This window comes from Vanellus vanellus, assembly GCF_965231255.1.
Source record: "Vanellus vanellus genome assembly, chromosome: 1".
Taxonomy (NCBI): Eukaryota; Metazoa; Chordata; class Aves; order Charadriiformes; family Charadriidae; genus Vanellus; species Vanellus vanellus.
Window position 1 is genome coordinate 34,488,642 of NC_138905.1, and position 22,560 is coordinate 34,511,201.

A 22,560-nucleotide genomic window follows, 5' to 3' on the forward strand; every position below is an offset into this window, starting at 1 on the left:
GGAGGTGGTGGATTCGCCATCCCTGGAGGTGTTTAAAAGAAGGGTAGATGTGGTACTTGGGGACATAGTTTAGAAGTGGTTTTGTCAGGGTAGGTTAATGGTTGGACTTAATGGTTAATGGATGATCTTAAAGGTCCCTTCCAACCTCCGCAATTCTATGATTCTGTGATTAAATCCAGCGCTGCCCGTCTCCAATCCCGCCTAGAGCTCACCCTTCCCGAGGTTCGGCGCTGGGCGGGCAGGAGCTGTGCGAGGCTGAGAGCCCCGGGAAGGGCTGTGACCCACCGCCCGGCGCTCAGCCCGCCCGCCCATGGGCACAACAGCCTGCCGGGAGGTGGCGGAGACGGCGACGGCGGCCACCGCTGCGCCCGCCCCCCGCCACCGCCGCCCCCGCCCCGCCGCCGCCGCCGCTCCGCCTCCGGGGCAGGGGAGGGCTTCGGGGCGGGTTGGGCTCCCCGGCGGCGGGAGAGCGGGCGCCGGAGCCGGGGGGCGGCGAGGGGTGGGGGGGTGGGGAAGCCGCAACTTCGGGAAGATGAACGCGGAGAATCAAGACGTGCTGCTGGATCTGGAGGGGGAGGAGGAGGAGGGAGAAGAGGAAGATGATGATGATGGGGAGATCGGTGAGTAGGGGGCTGGCGCGGAGAGGGTTGTGACACCCCCTCCCCCCGTGCGTGTGTCCGTGTCCCGGGGCTGCGGGAAGTTCGTCGCGGAGCCGGTGTCGTGGGTGGGGAGGGCAGGGGCCGGGGACCGGCGGGGCTTGGCAGGCAGGGTGCCGCCACCACAGCTCACCTCCTTCTGCTGCAACTTCTGATGGCTTTCCCGTGGAAACCGGGTGATCTCTTTGTCCCCGCTGGCGGCGTGGGGCAGCCGCGGGGGTTTCCTCACGCAGCGGCTCCCGCTGTCGTAGCACCAGCGCGGCTTAGTCGGCAGAGGGGCACCGAAAACTTCACCTGTTCCTCTCCCTCACCTGGGAGGGAAAAGCGTGAGGCGGCCTCGAAGCAGCACTTCGCAGTTAAGTGCGATGCTGGGAGAGACTTTCGGTGTGGGCAGCGATCTCCCAGCACAGGCACAGCCCGTGTCGAGGTGCCTCGTTCCCTTGGAAAACGCGAAGAATGCCATCGCCCCCTCACCACCCTCATCCCACCCCCACCCCCCGTGCACGCAGCATCCCCCTGGGCCGGTCCCTGCGGCTGCCACCAGCCTGGAGGGACAGCAGCCGGCCCGCCTCCTCCTGCCGGACTTGCGTGCCTTAATTTGACAGCCAAGGCAAGGAGAGGGGAAATTACCCCCCCCCCCCCCCCCAAAAGAAACACTAAAGGAGAAAATTGGCAAAGCGTAGAAAGATAGTAATTCTGCTGGGGAAAAAAAAATGCATAGCGCGTCTACCAGAAATGCGGACAGTAAAATGACCAGAGTGTTTTAATTTCAAAGACAGTGTATGTTAGTCTTGTCCCAACTGCAGCACTGCCCAGGACAATGCCATTTGTATTTACTGTGGGAATGAATTCTGTTAAAGCGTTTCCAGAAAACAGCCCAAAAGGGGTTGGTTCTCAGCTGGTTCACACTGAAGAGGTCTATTCATTTCACTAAAGAGACAGAGATTTGCTTCAATTCAGAAGCTGTTTTCAGCTGCAGTACCCCAGATACTCTGAAGTCTTTTATTTCTATTTAACTTGTTAAAATGAGTCTCACAAGCAAGGAATGCAAGCAAATGTCAATTAGACAAGCAAGTAGGAGATAGGTTTGTTTATATAAATTTTATCAAATAAAAAGGGGTTCCTGCTCATTAGTGTTCAAGGGTTGTGAATAATTTTACAGACAAGTACTGAATTTTGATCTTTAATATTGGGACTGAATTTCTGCATTAGTAAAAAGTTCTAGTGGTATTAACTCTGATACTTATGCTGCATGTAAATACTAATCCTTAATAATGGCCAATATAGTTTGCCTCATTTATTCAGTTAGCTCCCTCCAAAAGTGTATAAAGTTTGAGCCTCACCCAATGTCTGTGGAAATCAGGGACTGTCTTTCCTCCAACATTACTAGCCTTTGTTTCAGATGCTGTGGGAGTATCCCTTGTTTTACAGTATTAGTCCAAAGACAAATTCATTTTTCCATGTGAAGTGAGGCAGAGGAATTGTTTGACTCCACTCTCCAAATTAAAGGGTGGGTCAGCACTGCAATGTATTAATCAACACATGCCTTTTTCTTTCCATTCTTCACCCCAGAGAACAACTAAATTGTTTCCTGCTCATGACTATCAAATTTGGGGTTAGTTCAGTTCCCAGAGGCAGCAAATCACGAGCTGCATGTTCTGCTTGCAGGATACAGCAGTTTGGAGCAACACATGCTATGTGGCAAAATTGACTCAAAATTGAGCGGTGATGATTTTGTGAGTTGCTATGCAAAGCCTGTTACGCAGTGCCCAGCTCTCTCACATTTGCTATTCTGCCTTGCAAAAGACATGGATAACAGTCTTGAGGTTTTTACATTGGGTATAATTACAGGAGAGCTATTGTATTAGTCTGAGAAACTTGTAAATCGTCCATCTTCCTCTGGTTTTGTTGGACCGCTTGCATCCGCGTTTTTCCCAGGAAAGCCATCCCTGCTTTAACAAGTATGCAGGACTCCTCCTAACTCTTTCCAGTTCTATTCAAGATCAATCCTCAGTATTTATAGCTCATCAGGCAAGCATTGTAATGGCATATCGAAGTTTGTAGTCATGGCACGTAAAGGCAGCGCTCTGGCTGGTATTGGCATACAGTTGGTTTTGGTTATCTACACTGATGACTAGCAAACCACTCACGCCAGAAGCAGATGTCCAGGGAAAGAGCTGAGCTCTTGAGTCCCAATCCATAGGAAAGCACCACAACCTTGCTGCTGGCCATACATCGCTTTGAAATGGATTGTTTCGGTCAGACTTGTGTTAAGGAAGAAAGTCTTTGTCCCAAGGATAGGCTTTTTTGTCAAGCAGAAAACTTTTTCTTCCCAGTGCTTAAATAAGATGGGCAACATTTTCTTTTGGAGTCAGGCTGTTTTCAAGAGGATTGTTACATTGGTGACATCGATTTGTTTCCGAGATGTCTTGTTACCAGGCAGAAATGGTGGGAAGGATATTGACCTGTGGTTGCCACAGCTTTTAAAATTCTCCAAACCCACTATTTTCTGCGTAGAAACCGTCAGACAGTTCCATAAACTGTAAAGTTTTTCTTTCCCTGGTGCCAAACCTCATACCATGTCTAAATTAGTTTCCTTGTGTTTGGGGATTTACAGAATATCTGAGTGCGCTCTCCAGAAAAATTAACTTCTGCAGACAATATCCAGAGGCATCCACTCTGCCTAACCATTCCACATGAAATACTTTTCTCTTCACTGGGTTATGTTAGCATCTTGCTCACTCTTTGCTGTCTTGCGTTTGCTCAAAAATATCTCCTAGTTGTTCCTTGAGTGTACATCTTCCTGTCTTTTGACACCGCTGCAGTAGTTATCAAGCCATGCTTTATAGATGACCAAGAAAAGGGTGTTCACATGTTAACCTTTTTCTTGGCACGCAATGTAAATACTGTGCTGATGAGAATTCCAGCTCTTCTTTCTGAAAAATATTTCATGCTGTTGTTCAGCACATGTTTTTACCAACTACAATAACAATGTGCAACAGTACCGGCTTACTCAAGCAACATTATTTGTGGAGTTGCATCCTAAAATAATGTTTTGTGCAGCTCACTGTACAACTGGAACCCTGTCCTACAGGGTGACGTGGTAATCCGAATGGTGAAAAGCAGGTGTAGCTATTCTTCACCTCAGTCCTTCTGCTCACCATTCCGTTCTCTGCTTGTTTCCTCACGGCATATACTGAATTTTAGCATATTGCCTGCCCAGAGCTTTGATTTTTTCCTCTTCAACAGTTTTATTAGCTTGACCTACTTCTCATATGGCCCTACAAATATTACTGATACTGTACTCCGATATGAATGTACAGTATACCAACAGTGTTCTACAAAGTACTCCAGTGTTTCCCTTTGTGATGCTGTGAAATGGTCAATTCTCTGTAGAAGCCTTGTAAAAGCAATGGAAAGTCTCAACAGTTCGATTCCTTGATTGAAAAATGTGGCGTTGTCTTGCAAATGTATTGACTGTAATCCCCACACTGTGGGAAATTTAAAAGTGGTCTACTGGGCAGTAGGTGTAGGGATCAGATCCGATACTTTTATAACATGCAAGGCTTTATAAGCAGATTCTTTAAAAAACAGTAATTCTGTTTCTGAAAGGGCAACATCTTGCTTTTCAGTCTACCTACAGTAATGAGTAGAGCCTCAGTCCACACTTACCACACCTGGTTTTATTCTCTTTTTCTTCTCCGTCTTGTAATTCACCTAAAAACTATTGGGGCACGTTTCAGTCACCCCCTGTCCTGAGGAAGACTTTGGGATGGGTATGTCTGATGAGCTGAGAGTCAAGAATTTCTGCTTCCCGATTCTGCGCTCTGTCTGCGACACCGTTCTTGTGCGTGTGCATCGAGGAGAGGAGGAGCAGGAGCAAGCAGGAAGGTAGACATATGTCTCGTTTATTCTGATGTGTAATTGAGGCAGCAAGAGACTCTTCATGGAGAACTGGGACTTGTACAGGTCCGGGAAACACCAGCCTGTAATAATGCTCAAAATTTAAACTACCTTTCATACCTTCGTGTCCTTCCTCTTATATCTGTTACCCTGATGGTCTACCTACATTTCTTCCTCTCTTCATACTTCAGTAACTTCATTTTCTTACTTTCTGCCCACTTCGCTTTCACCGAGTCCAAGCCACGCAGGAGTGACCCAGTATGGTTGCATTTGAACAGTACACTGCTGGTACCACTTACTTTTTAATTCTGATTTAATGATTTTTTCTACAAAACCACTAAAAAACACATAGTGAGAGTATAAATATTTAACTACAATATAATTACTGTTTTGCAGCTATTTATAATTCATAAACTCTGGAGGAGATTAGAGTATTTCAAGAATCAGGAAGGGACTTAGGAAACTGATAAACTTCACAAATTTAGCAGATCCTTCTCTTTTTAAAGTTTTTCTGCTATAACAGAATTCCCATTGTTGAATTGTCCATTAGAAGCTTCCTGTACTTTGAAAGTATTCTTAGTATTTTAGATTTAGCTGTACTGAACATATGAGTGCGGTTTACAGATAACTCCGCAATCTGTAGGACAGACTTGTTTTCTACCATTGTATCAACTTGTGCCATTTGCACAACTTTAATAGTAATAGTTTTGTTTCTTTTCCTGATTAAGTCATTGATTTTATGTCAGATATTTATCACGGGTGATTCCTTAAAGTTTTTCCTCTTTTTAAACAGCCTACAAGTTCTTTTAAAAGGAAGAACACCCTATGCACCCTCAACATCTCAGACTTTTTAAATGACTTTTCAAACATTATCATTTGTAAAAATTAAAACTTATTAAAATTGATATGCAGGAAACAGCCAGGCTTGTATTACATGGTAGAGACCTCCAGCAGTTCTGTAGTGTTACGCTTAATGAAAGCAACGCAGTCAAGAACTCAGAAAAAATGTCCTAGTATCAGCTGATTTGCAATTTATGCAGTGTATCGAGTTGCAGGTAGAAAGCTTAAATTTCAGGAGACCAGAGACCTGAAAGGGGTGATCTATGCGTGCCGTAATAGACGTCGTGTCAGTCTGTGTGTCACACAAATGGACCTTTCAAAAGTAATTAGAGAAGGATTATGAATAAGATCTGTTACTGTATGCATGGGAAGTTTAATAAAGTTGTTATCGTTTAAATCACCTCGTCCTAATATTTCTTGGTACCTGCCATTTCCTAGGAAATGATGGGTTGCATGCTGTGGAATTAAGGTCTAGTTCGCCACTAGACATGTGGCAAACCCCAAGGGGGAACTGGTGCTAAAACTGATGTTTTCTGCTGTGGTAAAAAAAAAATACAAAACACAAGGGCGATTTGTATGAGTGCAATTGACTGTCATAAATTAAATAGTGTTTGTAGTGCCTTCCAGCTTACCCCTTATAAAGAACGATGGGTTTTTTTTCTTTTACTGTTTATTTTTAGTTTGAGATAATACATTCTTGTACCCCCCCCCTAAAAAAGTCGAATGAAAAAGCATTAGCCTAAGTTTGGCATTGACTGGGGTAGGTCAGGAAAAAGAGTTGCTTATTTTTGTGCGTTATAAGTAATGCACAAGTAATAAAACTAAATATCCTGTGCTTGACATGAGAAGAACTTTGAAAAAGGTGCTGCGGGCCTTAAGCACGTGGAGCTACTGCAGGTGTGGGTTTAACAGGATAATGCGTTTAACAAGGTGTGAACGTCAAGGAGGAGGGCACTGAAGAACGGTGCCATGGGTTTGGATTGTTTATTGTTCTTACGTTCAGAAAACAAAGGCGGGAACAGAAATGTTACGCAAGTGCTGAGCTCTGTGTCCTAACAAATAGAAAAAATAAGTTTGCTTTTCCTGGATTGTCACTGTTGTTTCAGTGCGTGGCTCTGGCATGGTCCTTTCTAACAGTCTGAAGTACTGCTCTAGAATATGTCTTATTAAACTGATATTTGATTGATGTTTTTAATATAAAATTAAAAAATATTTTCACCAAGGCATGGGCCTAGTATCACTTGTCACTCTTTACTGTTTTTGGATTCAAATCCAGGCTCAGTGTGAGTGTAGGTGGAACAGTTTTCCAACTGAAGAGCGTATGTGTTCATCTGCTGCGCTGGCTGCGATGAGAGCCCACTGGGACGTTGTTAACATTTCGTGTTAGGGTTCAAGTCTGATGAATCTGGAAGTTGAAATGAAAGCTGTAGGCTGTAACGTCACAAACATGTCAAGCCAGCATAAATTGGCTTGGCTACCGAAAGAAGTATTCCCCACACAACCACCTTACAGTGGCAGCTTAAGTCTTCGTGGCGTTTTGGCCTTATTTTTCATTGGTGTGTATCCGTGGCAGCGTGGCAGGAATGCAAAGCTATAAAGAAGGACACTGTACCCTTTACTTTCTTATTGCCAATGTCTCCTGTGGGAAATGAAAACTGACAGTCATGCTAATTGCCATCGAACAATAGATTTTGTTTGATAATCAGTCTGAGACAGCAAACATCTGAGCACAGCACCCTTCGTCTTCTCCACCCTTCACACTTTACTCGGGTATCCTACATCTATCTGAAGGCTTCACGGCAGGAGGAGTGTCTTGATTGCTTCCTGAGGAATTATGAGGGCATCTGAAGGGTGTTTTTGCTTGGTTCAATGGAATTATTTCTACCCCTTGTTCTGACCTGTCCCAAACTCAGTATATGATAACAACAGTAGACGCATAGGCATGATTCCCTGCATGGACTTCAGAAGTGAGATCCTGAAGCATCACTAGAGCTAATTAAAAAAAAGTCCTGGACCTCAAAATGGCTTGATTTAATCTTTGTGCAGTCCCCCCTCCTCTCCAAGATTCAGAATCACTCCCCAACCTCCTTATGTATACATGGGATACCTTCCCCAAGGAAGCCAAGGTGTGCTCAGGCCCCACGTTTGTGTATACATGATTTAGTACTCTGCCTATGCAGATGACTCACCTAAAGCACTTGCTGGTTTATCAGGGATGGGCTGCGGAGAGGCAAAGGGTAGGCAGTGGAGAAGACTTACACTTTCATTACCATCAGGCAGCCTGGCACATATTCTTCCATTGCGTGATGCTGTCAAATGGGAGTATAATCCCTTTCCTGCATCCATGTCAGAGCAGCTTCCCCTTCACAAGCCTTCAGTTCCAAACCTGATCAGTCTAGATGGTCCATCTCCTATGCAGCACTTGACCTGCTGAATTCCAAATAGGCGAGCCTAGATAGTTTTGCTAATGGCAGTTGTCACGTTAATAAAATGTGTGTGTTATGTTTGTAAAAGGGTAAGATTCAGACCAGCATAGACCCCGTTAGCAGGAAGAACCAGGAAGACCAAATGGTTTTGGAAAGAGACTACATTTAAACATCTTTAATGAATACCAGATTCAGATTGGAAAATCAAGAAAAATGTCTCAAAACTCAAACTGACTGAACTTTAAGCAGTGTAGTTACGAGTCTGCTGGAGCATAAACATTCTTTAATTGATTTTATGCCTCATGTGGTAGAAATTGCAGCTCAGTTTCAAAATATTGTATAAAGGCTGAATAAGATTGAACCCTTCAATTTAGTGTTTACATTAAATAATCTCCAACTAAAACAATGAGTCAATATTCTTTATACAGAACTGAAAATCAAAGCTTTTTAGGAACCGCCACCAATAGCAGATTTTGCTTTGCTTTTATAGTTTCCCTTCCATTCATTTTTTTGTTCATAGACTTCCCCTGGCCCCGTTAATCTCGTTAGTCAGGTTCTCCAGCATTTTTTAGATGTGATTTATCATGGAACATTAAATATTTGTGCAGGAGGCTGCTTACAGTACAGTCATCGGAATCAGCTGCTGCACCGGTATTCTTCTGTAGGAAACAGCCACCACCGCTGTTCTGTTCAAGTGCTGTTTGAGAGCAGTTGCTGCAGCAGGCTAAATGTCTGATAACTCCGGTGTCCGTGGTGGGTTTCTGTCCTGTGGGCTTCCTCGGGTGGATCTTCTGTGAAGGCATCTGACTTTGAAAGCGTCTGCAGGAAGATCCTGGTTCCAGTTTCACTGCTGCAGCAGAGACCCGTGACAAGTCCCTCAACCACTACTACTTTTGGAAATTGCAGTCAGATGAGGAATTTTAACTGGGTGGGGGAGAGAATTTGGAATGAAGATTGGGAATAAGAAGCAGTTGTGTTGAGGTCCACTAAGTCTCCCGTGCTGTGGTGGTGCCAGAGCTAATGCCTTTTGGTCAGGAGAAGAGATGAGATTAGTGACTTTTCAGTGGGTGAAAGATTACGGGTTCTTTCCCTCCTTTGTGGGAGGAATATTTAACTGAGAAAATGTCATCTGGATAGCAGATCAGGGTGGAAAGTATGAGAGCTGGTTACAAAACGTTGTCAGTGTAGCCACCCTGCTAAAGATGCCGGGAACCGATCTCAGTAATCCAAGGACACACTGCTGTGATCTGGCACAGTGGAGGAGTTGAAGAGCCACGTCCTGCCTGTGGAGAAGCTGAGGTGTGTTGCTGTCGGTGGAGGGAGCCTGAGATAGCACCAAAGTCTAGAACTTAGATCAGTGGAGAGACTCCTGAAGCGCAGACCGGGGTCTTGACTGAAGGGTCTGGTATACTAAGAAGTGTTGAAGACATGGAAAGAGTGAGGAGATGGAAGTAGAGGTGAAACGTTTGTTGAGACCTGGGTACAGACCATGAAAGAAAGTAAAAGGGAAAGAGGAAGAACTCATGTCAGTATTCATAAAGATAAAGCCAACCAGCGCAGCTATTTGCCTCTTTGTCTGGTCAGCAACTCATAACCAGTGGCATAAAGGTTCTTCCAAGTCGGTTCATCAGGAAAATAAACTACAGTAAGGGACTAAGGTAATATAACTGTGGGTGCAGTGAATTGAAGCAATTCACCTGTGGTGTTGTCATGCATACTTTTAATATATAATAAAAATCGCAATGTGTCCATAGGTAATTTATCCAGCAGGGAAAATAAAAAGAGTATATTTATACGATTAATTATTTGCAAAAAAAATTCCACTGCTCTAGGTTTGGCACTGCAGTTAGAGATAATAACATTTAAAAAACCAAGATTGAGATGATGATCCAGAGGGCTTTAGCAATGCCAGAGAGTTTTATTAGTTTGTGTGCAATATTAGTAAAATTATTAGTGTTCTCTTTCTATGTGTTTTTTCCTTAAGTAGTCTAATGGAGTTTTTATAGGCATTAATGAACAAGTATGAGGTCAAACAATGCACACTTTACCCTTGTGAGCAGTCCCGTTGACTACAGTGGGAATAGCATTATTTTTGTAAATGCTATTCATAGTAAAGAATGCAGAACTAGTCCCTAATGGAGAAAATATCTTTATTAAATCTTTCATCATCTCCATATATACTGATTTATTCTAGGAAAAATAATTAAATTCATTTAATTATTCTGCTGCCTATAAAAGACAAGAAGGAATTTGCACAAAAGGACAGTTTAATCTATAAACTGATAGCTGTGCTTGAGACAAACAGCCCAGCAAAAACTCCTACAATATTTTTTAAGACTTAAACATGTAATGTATTATTTAAAAAAAAAAAAAAAAAAAGAAGCAATCAATGTGACCTGAAGCATAAATGAGTCAATGCTGGATTTTTATTTTTTTAACTTGTTCCTTGCTGATATTAAAGTGAGGAGAGGAAAAGCTTTAAGGGCAATACAGTCTTACCAAATAGAACTCCAGATGTTTTTGTAAGTTTATTGGTGTTTGCAAGTTCTTTTAAACCTTTTACGCACAGAAGAAGGTGGCTTTAGGTGGAAGGTGGTTATTAAACTGCAGCTGTTAGAAGAAAAATCTGAAGGCTCCTTCAATTGCTAAGACTACAAAGTATTTCCTGATTTGGAAACAAAAGTATACAGGTTATTTCTAAACTCTGGGTCCGACCCTGGGAAAGCTTACAGACATGAGCCATTGCATCTACACACACAAAATAGCTCAAAAATGCTTGTAGGTTTTGACTTTAAACTTAATATTTTCATAGTCAAAGTAATTAAAAGTATCTTTTTGGGACCCTCCTGTAAACACACTGCATAACCGCTGAGTGTAAGAAATACTTTAAAGCAAACATTCTGAGAAACTCATTACAGAAATTCAAATCTCTCTCCTTGGAGACATGCAAATTTAAGAGCAATGGGTATAATTTTAGAAACTTATTTCAAACTTAAGATTTCTAATTAGATAGCTCATTGATCCATAGGCATTGAAGTCTAACCAAACAGCGATCTGCAATTACAATTTGGTTAATCACTTCAGTGCCCAATGAAAAGGCTCCACAGCTGCCCGGAGGCTTGGCATTGGTGAGGAACACCATGGGATCAGCTTGGCTGCTAAAAAAAGCTGTGTTGGTAGCTTGGGGCAACCGCTGCGCATGGGCTGCCCTCCTGTAAAACACACCGAAGGCAGGGTACGCTCGTTCCCCATGTAATTGGGCAGTAATTTTGACAGTATGCTTATGTTTCCTGCCTAAGGACAACTGATATGGGTTAGTTGTTCTGGGACAGGGGAAAGAAAACCCGACCTCGCGTTACCTTAAGCAATGAAAACTCCTTCAGGTTCAAGAAAGCTCTCAGGCACTGGCAGAAGTCCAAGTGCCTTTGTGCAATGATGTGCTTCAGCGTTGGAGCAGGTGAAAAAACAGCTTATCGTACTCTTGACCAGAGGGTTAATGCTGCAGTCCCCACTGAAGCGTTAGGTCACAGTCCCTCAGGAAATCAGCCTTCAGAGATATGCATGTTGATTAGGCCAGGTTCTGGGAATGCATGTGACCTAGGCACAAAACCGATAAACACTGCTTCTTGGTTTTATCCTTTGTACCTCTTAAAATATCAGCCATATTACAGTTTAGCAGAGCTGAGTTAAATCAGATCTCACTAACAACCCATCTGAAATTTTTCAGGGGAAGAAAACTCATATAAACAGTGACGTTTTATGATGTCTACCAAAGTAGTGTAGTGCTTCTGATAGCTGTTACATTGTCAAAATGTCATGTGCTCCTCTCAGCCCATGGTAGGAATCCTGATTTTTACAGGATTACCTGGAGTTTGCTCCTCTAGTCCTCGCACAACAGCATAAGCTTCTGAGATAGCAAGCTGCTGCTCATCTCTGCGCACCAGTCCGTGTAGGGACGCCTTCCAAGCCAAACATGACACAAACATGAGAACAGTCCTTTTGAGTTAAGTGGAACTGTCAGCATCCATAAAGTTATTTAAGTGTGTAAATGCTGCAGTCTCAGCCCCCAGAGACTGTATATTGCTGTTTAGAGTGGGGGTTTTCCAGTGGTTTTTTTCAGTGGTTTATCTTCCAAAGCTATTGATGGTGGAAGGATAAATATCTGTCTAAACAATGATACTCCATTTATCAGTTGTGGCTGGTGTATCCTCATCTTTCTTTTTTTGTTTGTTTCCTCTGAGTTTAATTAAATGTTTTGGGGACAGATGTTTATCCTACACTCTAGGATAAGACCAAATGTGTCTATCAGAGGAGTTTCTGCATCTCTCATTGCATACAGTTCACTGAACAAACCCAGTGACTATTGTCCTCAACAGGATGTTCCTCAGGTCACCTTCCTCAGGACACAGCAAGAACACCTTGCATGCAAAAAATAAGCTCTAGAGAAATCCGGTTTGCTTTCAGGAAGAGTCTTTCAGTTCTTTTTCATTTCCTTCACTATTTTCTTCATTTTATCATGCCACCTTTAGGGTCAGTGATTGCCTTGGCCTTCAGAGTGCTGAGTTTGACTCCATATGAGCAGACTTGACTCATGCAGAAGAGAAATGTTGCTCAGAAGTGACATAAGGTGCTCTCAGGGACTGCACAGCCAAAGTACCAACCTGCAGCAAACAGGGAAGAGAGGACTCATTTGGTGATTTCGTGTTTGGGGATTGCTCCGCTTTGCAGATACTAACCTAAACCAAAGTCTGGCTACAGGAAAGGTGACCATTGAAATCCTAGCGGTGTGAGTTCAGCATGAACATATCCCATCACTGCTATGTGCTGCACAGAAAGAAAATTTTTTGGATGGATTTACCGGATCCTGATTTGTTGTCCATTTTAAGAGGTCTCCTTGATATCATTCTATCAGTCTTCAATTCAGTAAAATCTTTGGAACTGAGAAGTTTATTTGCCTTCAGACAGAAGTTGGAGTTGACACAAGAGCTAGGAGGTCAAATCCTCTGGCTTGTGTAACAGGGATCAGACTGGATGACCTTGTTGGTACCTTCTTGCCTTACAGTCTATGAGCTGGATTCACACATTTCAAAAGGTCATATTTGTTCCCTTTGACACAAAAAATACAGTCTGCAGTAAAGCCACTGTGGTCTCCTCTTAAAAAATAAAACAAAACTCAGCATAGCCAATGTCAAGGGATTATGACTAGCCTCGTATCAGCCCGTCACACTTGCTTTTCTTCTACTGTTATAATGAGACATGTAAGCAACCTTATTGAAGCTTAAATGAAAAACAACTCTGTAGAGGCTGCGTGGTTTTCTTTTTCATCTGAAAACTGATTTTTTACATCCTCACACTTCCACAGTTTTGAAGAAATGGATTAGAGTCTCAGTGGAAATGAGTTTGTGAAGAGGAATATGGCTGGGTCTCTCAGCACTGGTTGTACTCCCATGAGGTGATGTTGTATGACATGAGCAAGCTCGATGGTTGTTTCTGTGTTACTGCCATCTAGTATGATCATAACATCATAAAACAGATTAGCGGGACTCTTTATAGACACCACAGTAAAATGTCTTTCCATGCTTTCCAAAGCAAAGCTTGCATCTCCTCTTTTGTGGGCTTTTTTTAAGATTTCATGGAATTGCACTGTGATATAGGTGAGATAGGAGGAAAACAAGGGAATTTTTGTTTGGCTTTTTCCTCCTTATTATTTTTGCTGCTTGGTTTTGTTATACCTGAATGGTATCTGAGATTCAAACCCAGTCATTTTTCATCAGCGTCATTAGTATATAGTCCTGACTTCTTTTGCTTCCTCCTGAGATAAGCTATCAAAATACCTATTTTCCACATTTTTATGTTACCTGCCAATCAAAAGCAGACTTGGACTTTAAAATTCATCTGCATTCTTTCCTGACAAGTTCTTAGATTGAATTTACTCACTCCGGTGTGGCTAATCTTCTAGGAAGGTGCAACAATTGTTATAGAGGTCTAGAAATGGCACTTTACACCACACTAGCATGTGCTTACTTTGGTGGGTCTAAAGCTGTCTCCGCTGTTCCTGCTCTGAAAAACCTATTCACAATGGTGGTGGGTGACCGTGCTGAAATCTGAAGTATGACATTGCCCAGAGAATGATCCTTCTATATGTGGTGCTGATAAGCACAAATCTCAGGGTGACATAATTAATATCTAGATACCCAGTACATTATTAACATCGTTGCGCATCAAGCACTCAAAAAGCTCCCGTTGTCCCATGGGCAGCACTGCTGATACTTTTCCTCAAGTCTCTGTGGCATCTGCCTCGGAGTCTGTAGCAATATGTAATGTATCTGAGAAGATTTCTGATATGCCACCTCATGGAGTGGAGGTGAATAAAAATTTACTGCTCCTCACTCTTCCCAGTGCCAAGAGGTGTAAGAAGCAGTTGCAGGTTCAAAAGCTGGAGAGAGAAATTAATTAATTAAAAAGTCACGAGATTATCTAAACCACAAATATACTGCTTCTGTCTGGTTGTGTACTGTGGGAGCTTCACTGCCTCCATGCCCTCATCTTACACTTCAGAACACTGAATCGTGGTTTTGGCCCAGAGCACCACTGGTCACTCTTGGGGACAGGAGGCTGGGCTAGGTGGACCACTGAGGTGATCCATAAGCACAGTCTTGTGTTCTTATGTGCCCTTGTTCTTCTTTGGCTGCACATACTCTCTGCTTCTTAAAAATCACTGACCTTGTGCAAAACCAGTGAGCAGCCTTACAGTCAAAAGGCAAGGCAAGAGCATGGACAGAGGCAGGCTATAGGCCAAAGAGTCCATTACAAGATAAAGTTGAGGACTGGGAGCAGGCAGTCTGTCCAAGGACAAAAGACAGGAGCTAGCGCTAAGGCCTGCAGTTGAATGACCACAGGCAAGTGGTGCGTTGCCATCTTACATCTGATAGAAAGGACAAGCCACCAATCAGGCTTACAAGCCAGATCACAGATCACCCATCCCAACAAGAGGCTAATTGCAGCCACAGGTGTGGTCTGATGGTGGCATTACCTTGGTAAGCTGGTAGCATTACCAACCCTGCCTCAGCTTAAGGCTTGGTTTGGTAAATGTGCAATGTCTGATCTGTACATTCCCATCACCTAAAGCTGGGGCCTCTTTACCAGTGACCGAAATCACCAGGACCTTCAGCATGGCATTTTCTCTCCAAAGGAATCCACTGGGTTTTTCCATCCTTGTCTTGTAAGAGGACTGGAATAACTGTTGAGGCCTTACCTCCTTCTACTTCCAGGTTCTCAAAGTCCAGGGAAAAATGTTTGTGATCACTCTGAAGTTTGGTTTTATTGCCTTCGTATTTTCCAAATGTGCCTGTGTGTCTAAGTTTCTTGAGCTGGTATTTTCACATGCATCTATTTCTTTCCTTTAGTTGTATATTGGACTTTTCAACGCCAGGCAGAAAGAGCATACTCTTATTTTCCATCAGTCTGCCCACATTACTGTTACTAGAAAGCCACGTGCACACAGGCATCCTTCTTGTTAATGCCTCTTTTCCCAGAAAGTAATTTAGAAACCTCTGTGTCTTCAAAGCCACAGCTGTTTGGCATGAAGCTGTCAGACCTTGACCAGCTGTAGTTGCTGGGCATCATGAATTGAATTGTCAGCAGAAACCAGAACTTTATATTCATAGTGATTGTAATAAGCTAAAACGCACTGGGTTTTTTTTCCATCATGGTACTGAGTTTACACTAATTACATTATTCTGAATTGACTTTTGAAACTTAATAAATTTGATACGCGAGTTGCTAAGGAAAAGTGTCCATAGTTATTATGATTACTTTTCTTACAGTGCATTTTGAAATTACTCAGCAGCAGCACAGAGTGCTCCTACACATGGATCACTAATCAAATTGTCTGATTAGGTGAAATTCTAGACTTTCAGCAAAGTTTCCTCATGCCAAATTGCAGTAATAATTGTTCCATCACTTCTGCTCAAGGGAATCTCTCAAATGCTTCAGATATAATTTCATTTCTAAACTGACTGTATAATTAAATAATACAGTATAACCAGCAGTAATCTTTCTCCATATTTAAGTGTAAATATTACCGGTTACCAGCAGGAGCCATAGCATCCCTAATTGGCTGTGGCTAATTATATATTATGTCTAAAAATTGTTACCATTAAGGTTGTGAAGTCAAGCACTTAGAAGTTGGGCAACGTCAGCATTAACGTTGCCCAGGCAACTTCGATTTCCCTGCCATTTGTTTGCATGCGTGTTACAGTTTTTAATTACACAATCATACTGTTCTTTTTTTCCTCTTAAGTCCACTGCCTCATTCAGTAAACTGGTAGTAATTGCAGATTTCTTTTTATCTTCCTCATTAGGAGCATGGCTCCAAGCCTTGTTTAACTCCAATTATCTAAGCCTTGCGCATTTTCATTCCTTTTCCCCCCTCTGTGTTTCTATGGTGCTCTTACCACATCTGACAGTATATCCGACAGGGACGAGAGTGTCAGGTTGCCTTAACTCCCTTTTTAGGGAGAGCTGGAGTTTCAGGAATCCGGACCCATGTGATAGGAATGCAGGCTGCTGGAGTGATAAGATGTGGGGAATGTAAAACACTTCTGAGTGGGCTGTGCAAAGAGAAGGCGCTGAACAGAGAGAGCCCGCATCCCACAGCAGGCCTCCCTGGAACGTGTCTGCGGCAGGGCCACGAGAAAATAATTCATTTTCGACCACTTTTGTACAATTAGGTCTTAACACTGTTCTGAGTTTACGGCTGATAAACTAACTCGCTGCGTTTCATGCAAGGTTGTCCAAAAAACAAATGCTCACCGATCACAAAAGCTTTGGGACTGATTCTGCAGAAAGAAGAGCGTTTCCCAATCTTGCTGATTCCGAGTACCGCACCGTACTTCTCCAGTTAACTTAGTGACAAATTGCCAGCTCTGCTGTGAAAGCGCTGAGCTTCCCGGATGTCACACCCCGGGCAGTTAGCCCGAAAACTCTGCGGTGGAAAGCCGGGCAACGCTTTGTTCAAGTATCTTGCTCAGCATCACATCTGTTAGATGCTGAAGCTGGAGCAGAGGCCGCTTCTCCAAGACTGAACACAACCTCGGACAGATTACCCAATCAGATAATCTTTGACGATCAGATAATCTTTCTTCCTTTCAATCTTCCCACAGTCTCTATAGCGTATCCATCTTTTGCAAAACCAAGTTAAAGGTCTAGGTGGACAAGTCCTCCTCCTTGACCAGTCCTGGACTCATCCTCATTACAACCCTACCTGGTATACGAAAGGAGATGGGGTCCTGAAGACAAAAAGGATAACAATTTGGGATGTATAATAAAAAATTACTTCCTTTGCTTTAAAATCCACCAGCATCTCCTGTGCTGGATCAAGTGGTGTCACTTTTTACCTTTCATGTAGTAAGAACCACTTCTAAAATGGGAAGACCAGGATCCAATCCCTTCCTCTGTCTTCTTTAAAGTAAGCATCAGTGGTGACAGACAGTCCTGAACCAGCACTATTTCAGTGTTTGTGAGTTTGGGTTTGGAGTCTTACTGATCTGCTCACTTGCCACATTTAGCTATAAATTTCTGTATTTTTTTTTAAGAGTTCTGAAAACCAGATTCTACCATGCAGAGCAGTATTAACCAAAGTGGAATGATTGAAGTTACTGATTTAATTTACAGGTGGTAATAAGTAGTAACCTGTATAGAGTTTTTAATCATGTTTTGAATTTTTATTTTAAAGGCTTTCTAAGAGAAAGAGGTTTTTCTTGTTGATTGATAGAGCAGCTAAGACAGTAAAACTATTGGTTATGCTGAATAATGACAGTGCTGAAGGCACCACAGGGGCTACACCCATCCTGGTCCCCAGTGACCCCCAGGGGAAATGCAGGAGGCTCCTGTTCACCAGCAGTTGCACAGCCGCGTGTTTTGATTTGTATTTCCAGACCTTAACGTCTGGGTTACACCCAAATCCTGTTTTAGGCGCCTACATCCCTTCTTTAATTTCATAGACACACACTTAATTTCAGCAGGTATATAGCTCAATGCACACTTGCTCTCATTTTTAATTTGTTGTTGAATGATTTCTTTCTTACCTACTAGATAATAACTATTTATCCTGAGCTTGTATTTTGATGCATCTTCTGGTAAGTAGAGTTAATTAACTATACAGAAAAACAGCGTGCAAGCGTGTTTATTAGTTACTTTAAATATGCTGTATACATAAGAAGAAAGTGCATTTATAAAACATTTAGCATTTAAAATAATTTATTAAGCAAGGGAAACATTAACTGTAGTTAATGAAATTGATGACTCAATTAATGAAATTGATGGATTGGTTCTGGTCACTAAGGGCCATATGCTGTGTTTGATGTAATTTGGTATATAAACTGTCAGTCTGCCTGGACACTTTTGAATACCTCAGCAGGAATTTATCTGTAACTTTATATGCCTAACGGCCTAACACCTTCTGCAAATCTGTCCTAATGCCCTTCGGGTTTTTTAGAATTAGTGGATCTCATCCTCTGCCACCTGGATTTTATTTACTGCAAGCGAAAAACAGCAGCCTGTTCTTCTTGATCCCCTTTTCAGACTTAAAGATTATTCCAAGTAAAGAAAATTTTCTTTCAGAAGATACTAATGAAACTAAAAATCAAAGTTATCTGTAAGCTGGTGCTGGACTCAGTGACCCAGCTGATCCCTTATGTCTTACATTCTTAATGTGACTGAGATAGATAGTTATTTTTCTTAACCCTAGAAAGTAAGAACTTGCATTTTTGACAGCAGGAATGACAATGTTTGCACTCTTGTTAAAAATGAAAGAAATAAAGTATGTATGTATGTGTGCTGCAGTGTGTAACAATGTGATGTAGTTTGAATCAATAATGAAACAGGCTTATTTGACAGTCAACATTACACCAGTTTTCTACCCAATTCCATATATAATTGAAACAGAGCAGCCCTTAATCGAAAAAATTTAAGAAGGCTTATTTGTTGCATCAGTCTAATATAATTACATTACTTAATAGATTATAAGAAGGTGTATGTGGAGAAGAGAGAATGGTTCAAGCCTGTATTCCAACCTGAGATTAATGCCTGGAAAGATTATCAGTCTGAAGCCTTCTGACTTAATCAGTTTATTCCATTAGTTTATTCTCTGACAAAGCTAGCTAGCTATTTGACATGGATGCATTCCGTGTACAAGCAAAAAGCATACCAAATATTGTTTAAAATTACAGCAGGTGGGGGGTGTTAATACATTCTAATGCCAAAAATTGTTTCTATATCTGTATATTGCCTATTGACAGATGAGAACGAAAAGAATTCTTTCTGACAGCCGTTTCAGCTGAAGGTGGGTAAACTGTTGGGCTTCAGAAAAAAGCATTTAGAATAGTCTAATTAGCAACTGAATTTCTGCAGTGATTTGCAGTCAGCTGGTGTGCGGTGTGCAGGCTGGGTGCAGACAGGTTGGCTCTGGCGTGCGTTGTAGCAGTGAAACCAGGAGCCAGCGTGTGCATTTCAGGGGATTATTCTGGATTCACAGACTTGTAACTAAAAATTCATTAGCCCAGTGTTTGTTATCGGAGCTGAAGTTGGGGCTAGTCCAGGTCTCATTGAAATGATTTAGGGTTTTTGCCACAGGTTTTGGGGAAGCATCCCACTTCGAGCTCGGGACACATAAGAACTGTTTGACAATTTGGTTACTGAGCCACGTCAACCTTCCAGATGAGTGCCTCTTAAATATTTAGGCATTGCTATCAGTAGGATCATTTCCACAAAGTCTAATTTCTTGTTCTATAACTGCCTGCTAATTACTTTAGTGTTTTTGGTGAGCTACCCCGACCCTGAGCTGGCTGTTTCAGGACATGGGGTGTCAGAGTAGCAACACTCTGTACTACGCTCCCAACTTAATGTTTTCCTGTTTAGGGTTAGTCAGGAAAGAGTATTTCTTTTTTGAAAGCCAAACCACATGTTCCCAATCCCTTGTTTGCACAGGTGTAAGAGAAGATAACTTGATGGCAAGAATAGTCTTTGAAACAAGAAAGAATCCCGTTCCAAGAAAGCCATTTCACTTCCTTTGTGATCCAGCAGCGTCTATAGCTTCACATTGGGTACACTCGGGCGTCTGAAACTAAAATTGATGTTTTTCTTATTATGTGGCATAGATGAGGTTTGGGGTTGATGATACCTGCAGGTCTGCTCTGTTTGAATGCACAAAGAATGTAATTTATTGACAGTTTGGAAAGCCATTTTGGCAGTACTAATCAGTCATCAGTTTTCTCATGTATTGTAAGACCGCAGGCATCCATAAGAAGAGAACAAGACTTTCACACGGAAGGCAGCTGTGTAGATCTCTTATTAACTATAAGTAATAGGTTATTAAGTATAGTTTGTTATAAAAATAATCCAATTTCACTTCAAATACATAACTTTTCAGAAAGTGAAGAATATGGGGTTTAGTAGTGTGTATTCTTCAAATAAGGTCTACAGGTATGAAATAAAACTAATTTAAACACATTCCAATCAAATAACTGAACTTAAAAGAATGAATGCTATTAAACACAAGCCAATAGTATTTTGGTGGAATGAGGTGAAACCATCGATAATTTGTGATTATAATGGGTGCCCTCATATGTGAGTGGAGAAGAGACTGTGTCCCAGAGAAGAGCTGGTCTGGAAAAGTCACTTCAACCCAGACAGACCTTTAACCATCAAAAAGATAATGTCTCCACCTGGCAAAGAGCAAGGTAAAAAGATCAGACCTACATTTAGGAAGGACAACCTAAGACATTCTTCTCTTAACTCTTTGTGTTTATTCGTTTACTCTATAAAGTGAAAGAAATTAGGTTAACATATCATCCTAGCTAAGGAGGATTTGATTTTTTTTGTTGTTGTTTAAAACTGTTAGGTGATTAAACAAAACTATTTTATATGTGGTTTGATACATAAGGATCAAGACCATCAAGGATAGTTTATATTTAAAACTGACTTTTTTTAACAAAGGAAGTAGCTCAAGGAAGTTAATGGCCTGGATTAATTTTGTTTTAGAGCTATGGATCTCAGTGTCTCTTTCTTTCTTTGATTCATAGATTTAAAAAGGAAAATACATATTCTTGCTTTTTCAACTCCTAAATAGTTTCTTAGCTCTGGGAGTACTCCTATACGATGAACTGAACATATGAAATAAATTACAATAAAGAAATATTCTGCATCAGCGAAAGAGATTGTGGCTGTCAAAAAACAGTATATCAATCCAACAGTTTCTGTTTCTAGAGAAAGTTGACTTGTGCGATGGTTTTACTTCACTTCAGATTTCAGCAAATATTACATATGGCTTGAATAGGTTACATTTAACTGAAAAAAATATTTGTTCTGTGATCAGCCCTTAAAACGGGTTGTGATCTGTTTTGATGGGCTTTTTTAATAGCTATTAGATTTATTTTTATATATTCTATATAATTAATATATTAATTTATACATATATAATTAATATCACATATATATAATCTGATGTAAATTAACAGGAAGGAAGGCCGTTGTTTTGTCTAGTCTAAATAGCATATAGTCAAAGTTTTCTTTGTTCATATCCCCAGAGCTTGTAGTCACGTTTATAACAATATCCACACTTTTCTGGGTAAGTGTTAAGCTTTGGAAAAGCAAACTCTTTGCTCAGTAGGGAAACTCCTTTGTATTGTCAGTTCTCTGCCTTTTTGATCTTCTGGGGCGTTTAAAACAACATGGCATAAATTTGTCCCCCTCTTCTCCCCCTTCTCTCCCCAAAAGTCAGGACAGAATCATATTCTTCAGTACCATAATTTTGTTATTTTTGGACCAAGAGACAGAGGACTGAACATTCTTAAGGAAGCTGCCATCTACATAAAGTTCCTTTCGGGACAGTGGCTTTACTGCAGTCCCCAGCTGGTATTCAGGGATGACTCTGGATCTTTAGACCGATTCACCTGCTAAGGACGTTCTCCCGTCATTATTATTTCCTCAGGTTTGATACAGTGATTGCCATTTCTTCACATGGTACCCTCTCTTGGATGTGTCAACACTCATCCTTTTTGACAACATGAATCTCTCTGAAACTTTATTTTTATTCCAGACAGCAGTAGTTTGCTCTTTTTTATGAAATAAGGTGAAAGTAATTTGACTTGATTAGATGATAGGCTTCAGAGTAGTTTTCATTCATTCCAGGACTCAGTTCATATCCAGTATTTTACCTAATGCCTTCTCATGCTGTCTGAGATGGTACTCATGAGGTGGGGCTCTGAGACGGTACCCATGAGGTGGGGCTTTTTGCTTGGTTGCCACCTGGGTGCCGTGCATGATGGTATCACGAAACCGATCTTCTGCTAGCATGACTGCAGCCTGCCGAGATGGGAAGATACTACCACAATGTTGGTCTGTTTTCTGAGGAGGTGTGTGATGCAGGATCAGCTCTACTCAGAAAGCAATATCTGGGCAAAGCCCACCATCATTGGATCTTCTTGTTTATCCCACCAGATGGAAACAATTTGACTCCATCCCGTTCTCTGAGCCTCACGGTGGCAAACCTGATACGATCTTTTAATTTGATTTTCGTTAGGACGGATAGACTTTACAAATGACTACTTTTTCGGTTCTAATGTGGTTACGGGGCTGTCAAAGTAACATTTCAGGGAACATGTCGATTCAGATAGAAATTGCGTGTAAATATTTCCTGGTCTTTGCCAGTCAGAGAAGTATTTTGTTATTATACT

At 41.7% G+C, this 22,560-nt stretch overlaps 1 protein-coding gene across 1 annotated transcript in view; it reads left to right on the forward strand.

Moving 5' to 3' along the window:
* Positions 1-532: 532 nt before the first annotated feature.
* ANO6 (anoctamin 6) overlaps positions 533-22,560 on the forward strand; it is a gene marked incomplete at its 5' end in the record, with an annotated part of 74,214 nt that continues 52,186 nt past the window's right edge. Inside the window, one exon of the mRNA XM_082498358.1 lies at positions 533-620. Within this exon, the coding sequence (XP_082354484.1) occupies positions 533-620 (88 nt within the window). The remainder of the gene's footprint in view (positions 621-22,560) is intronic.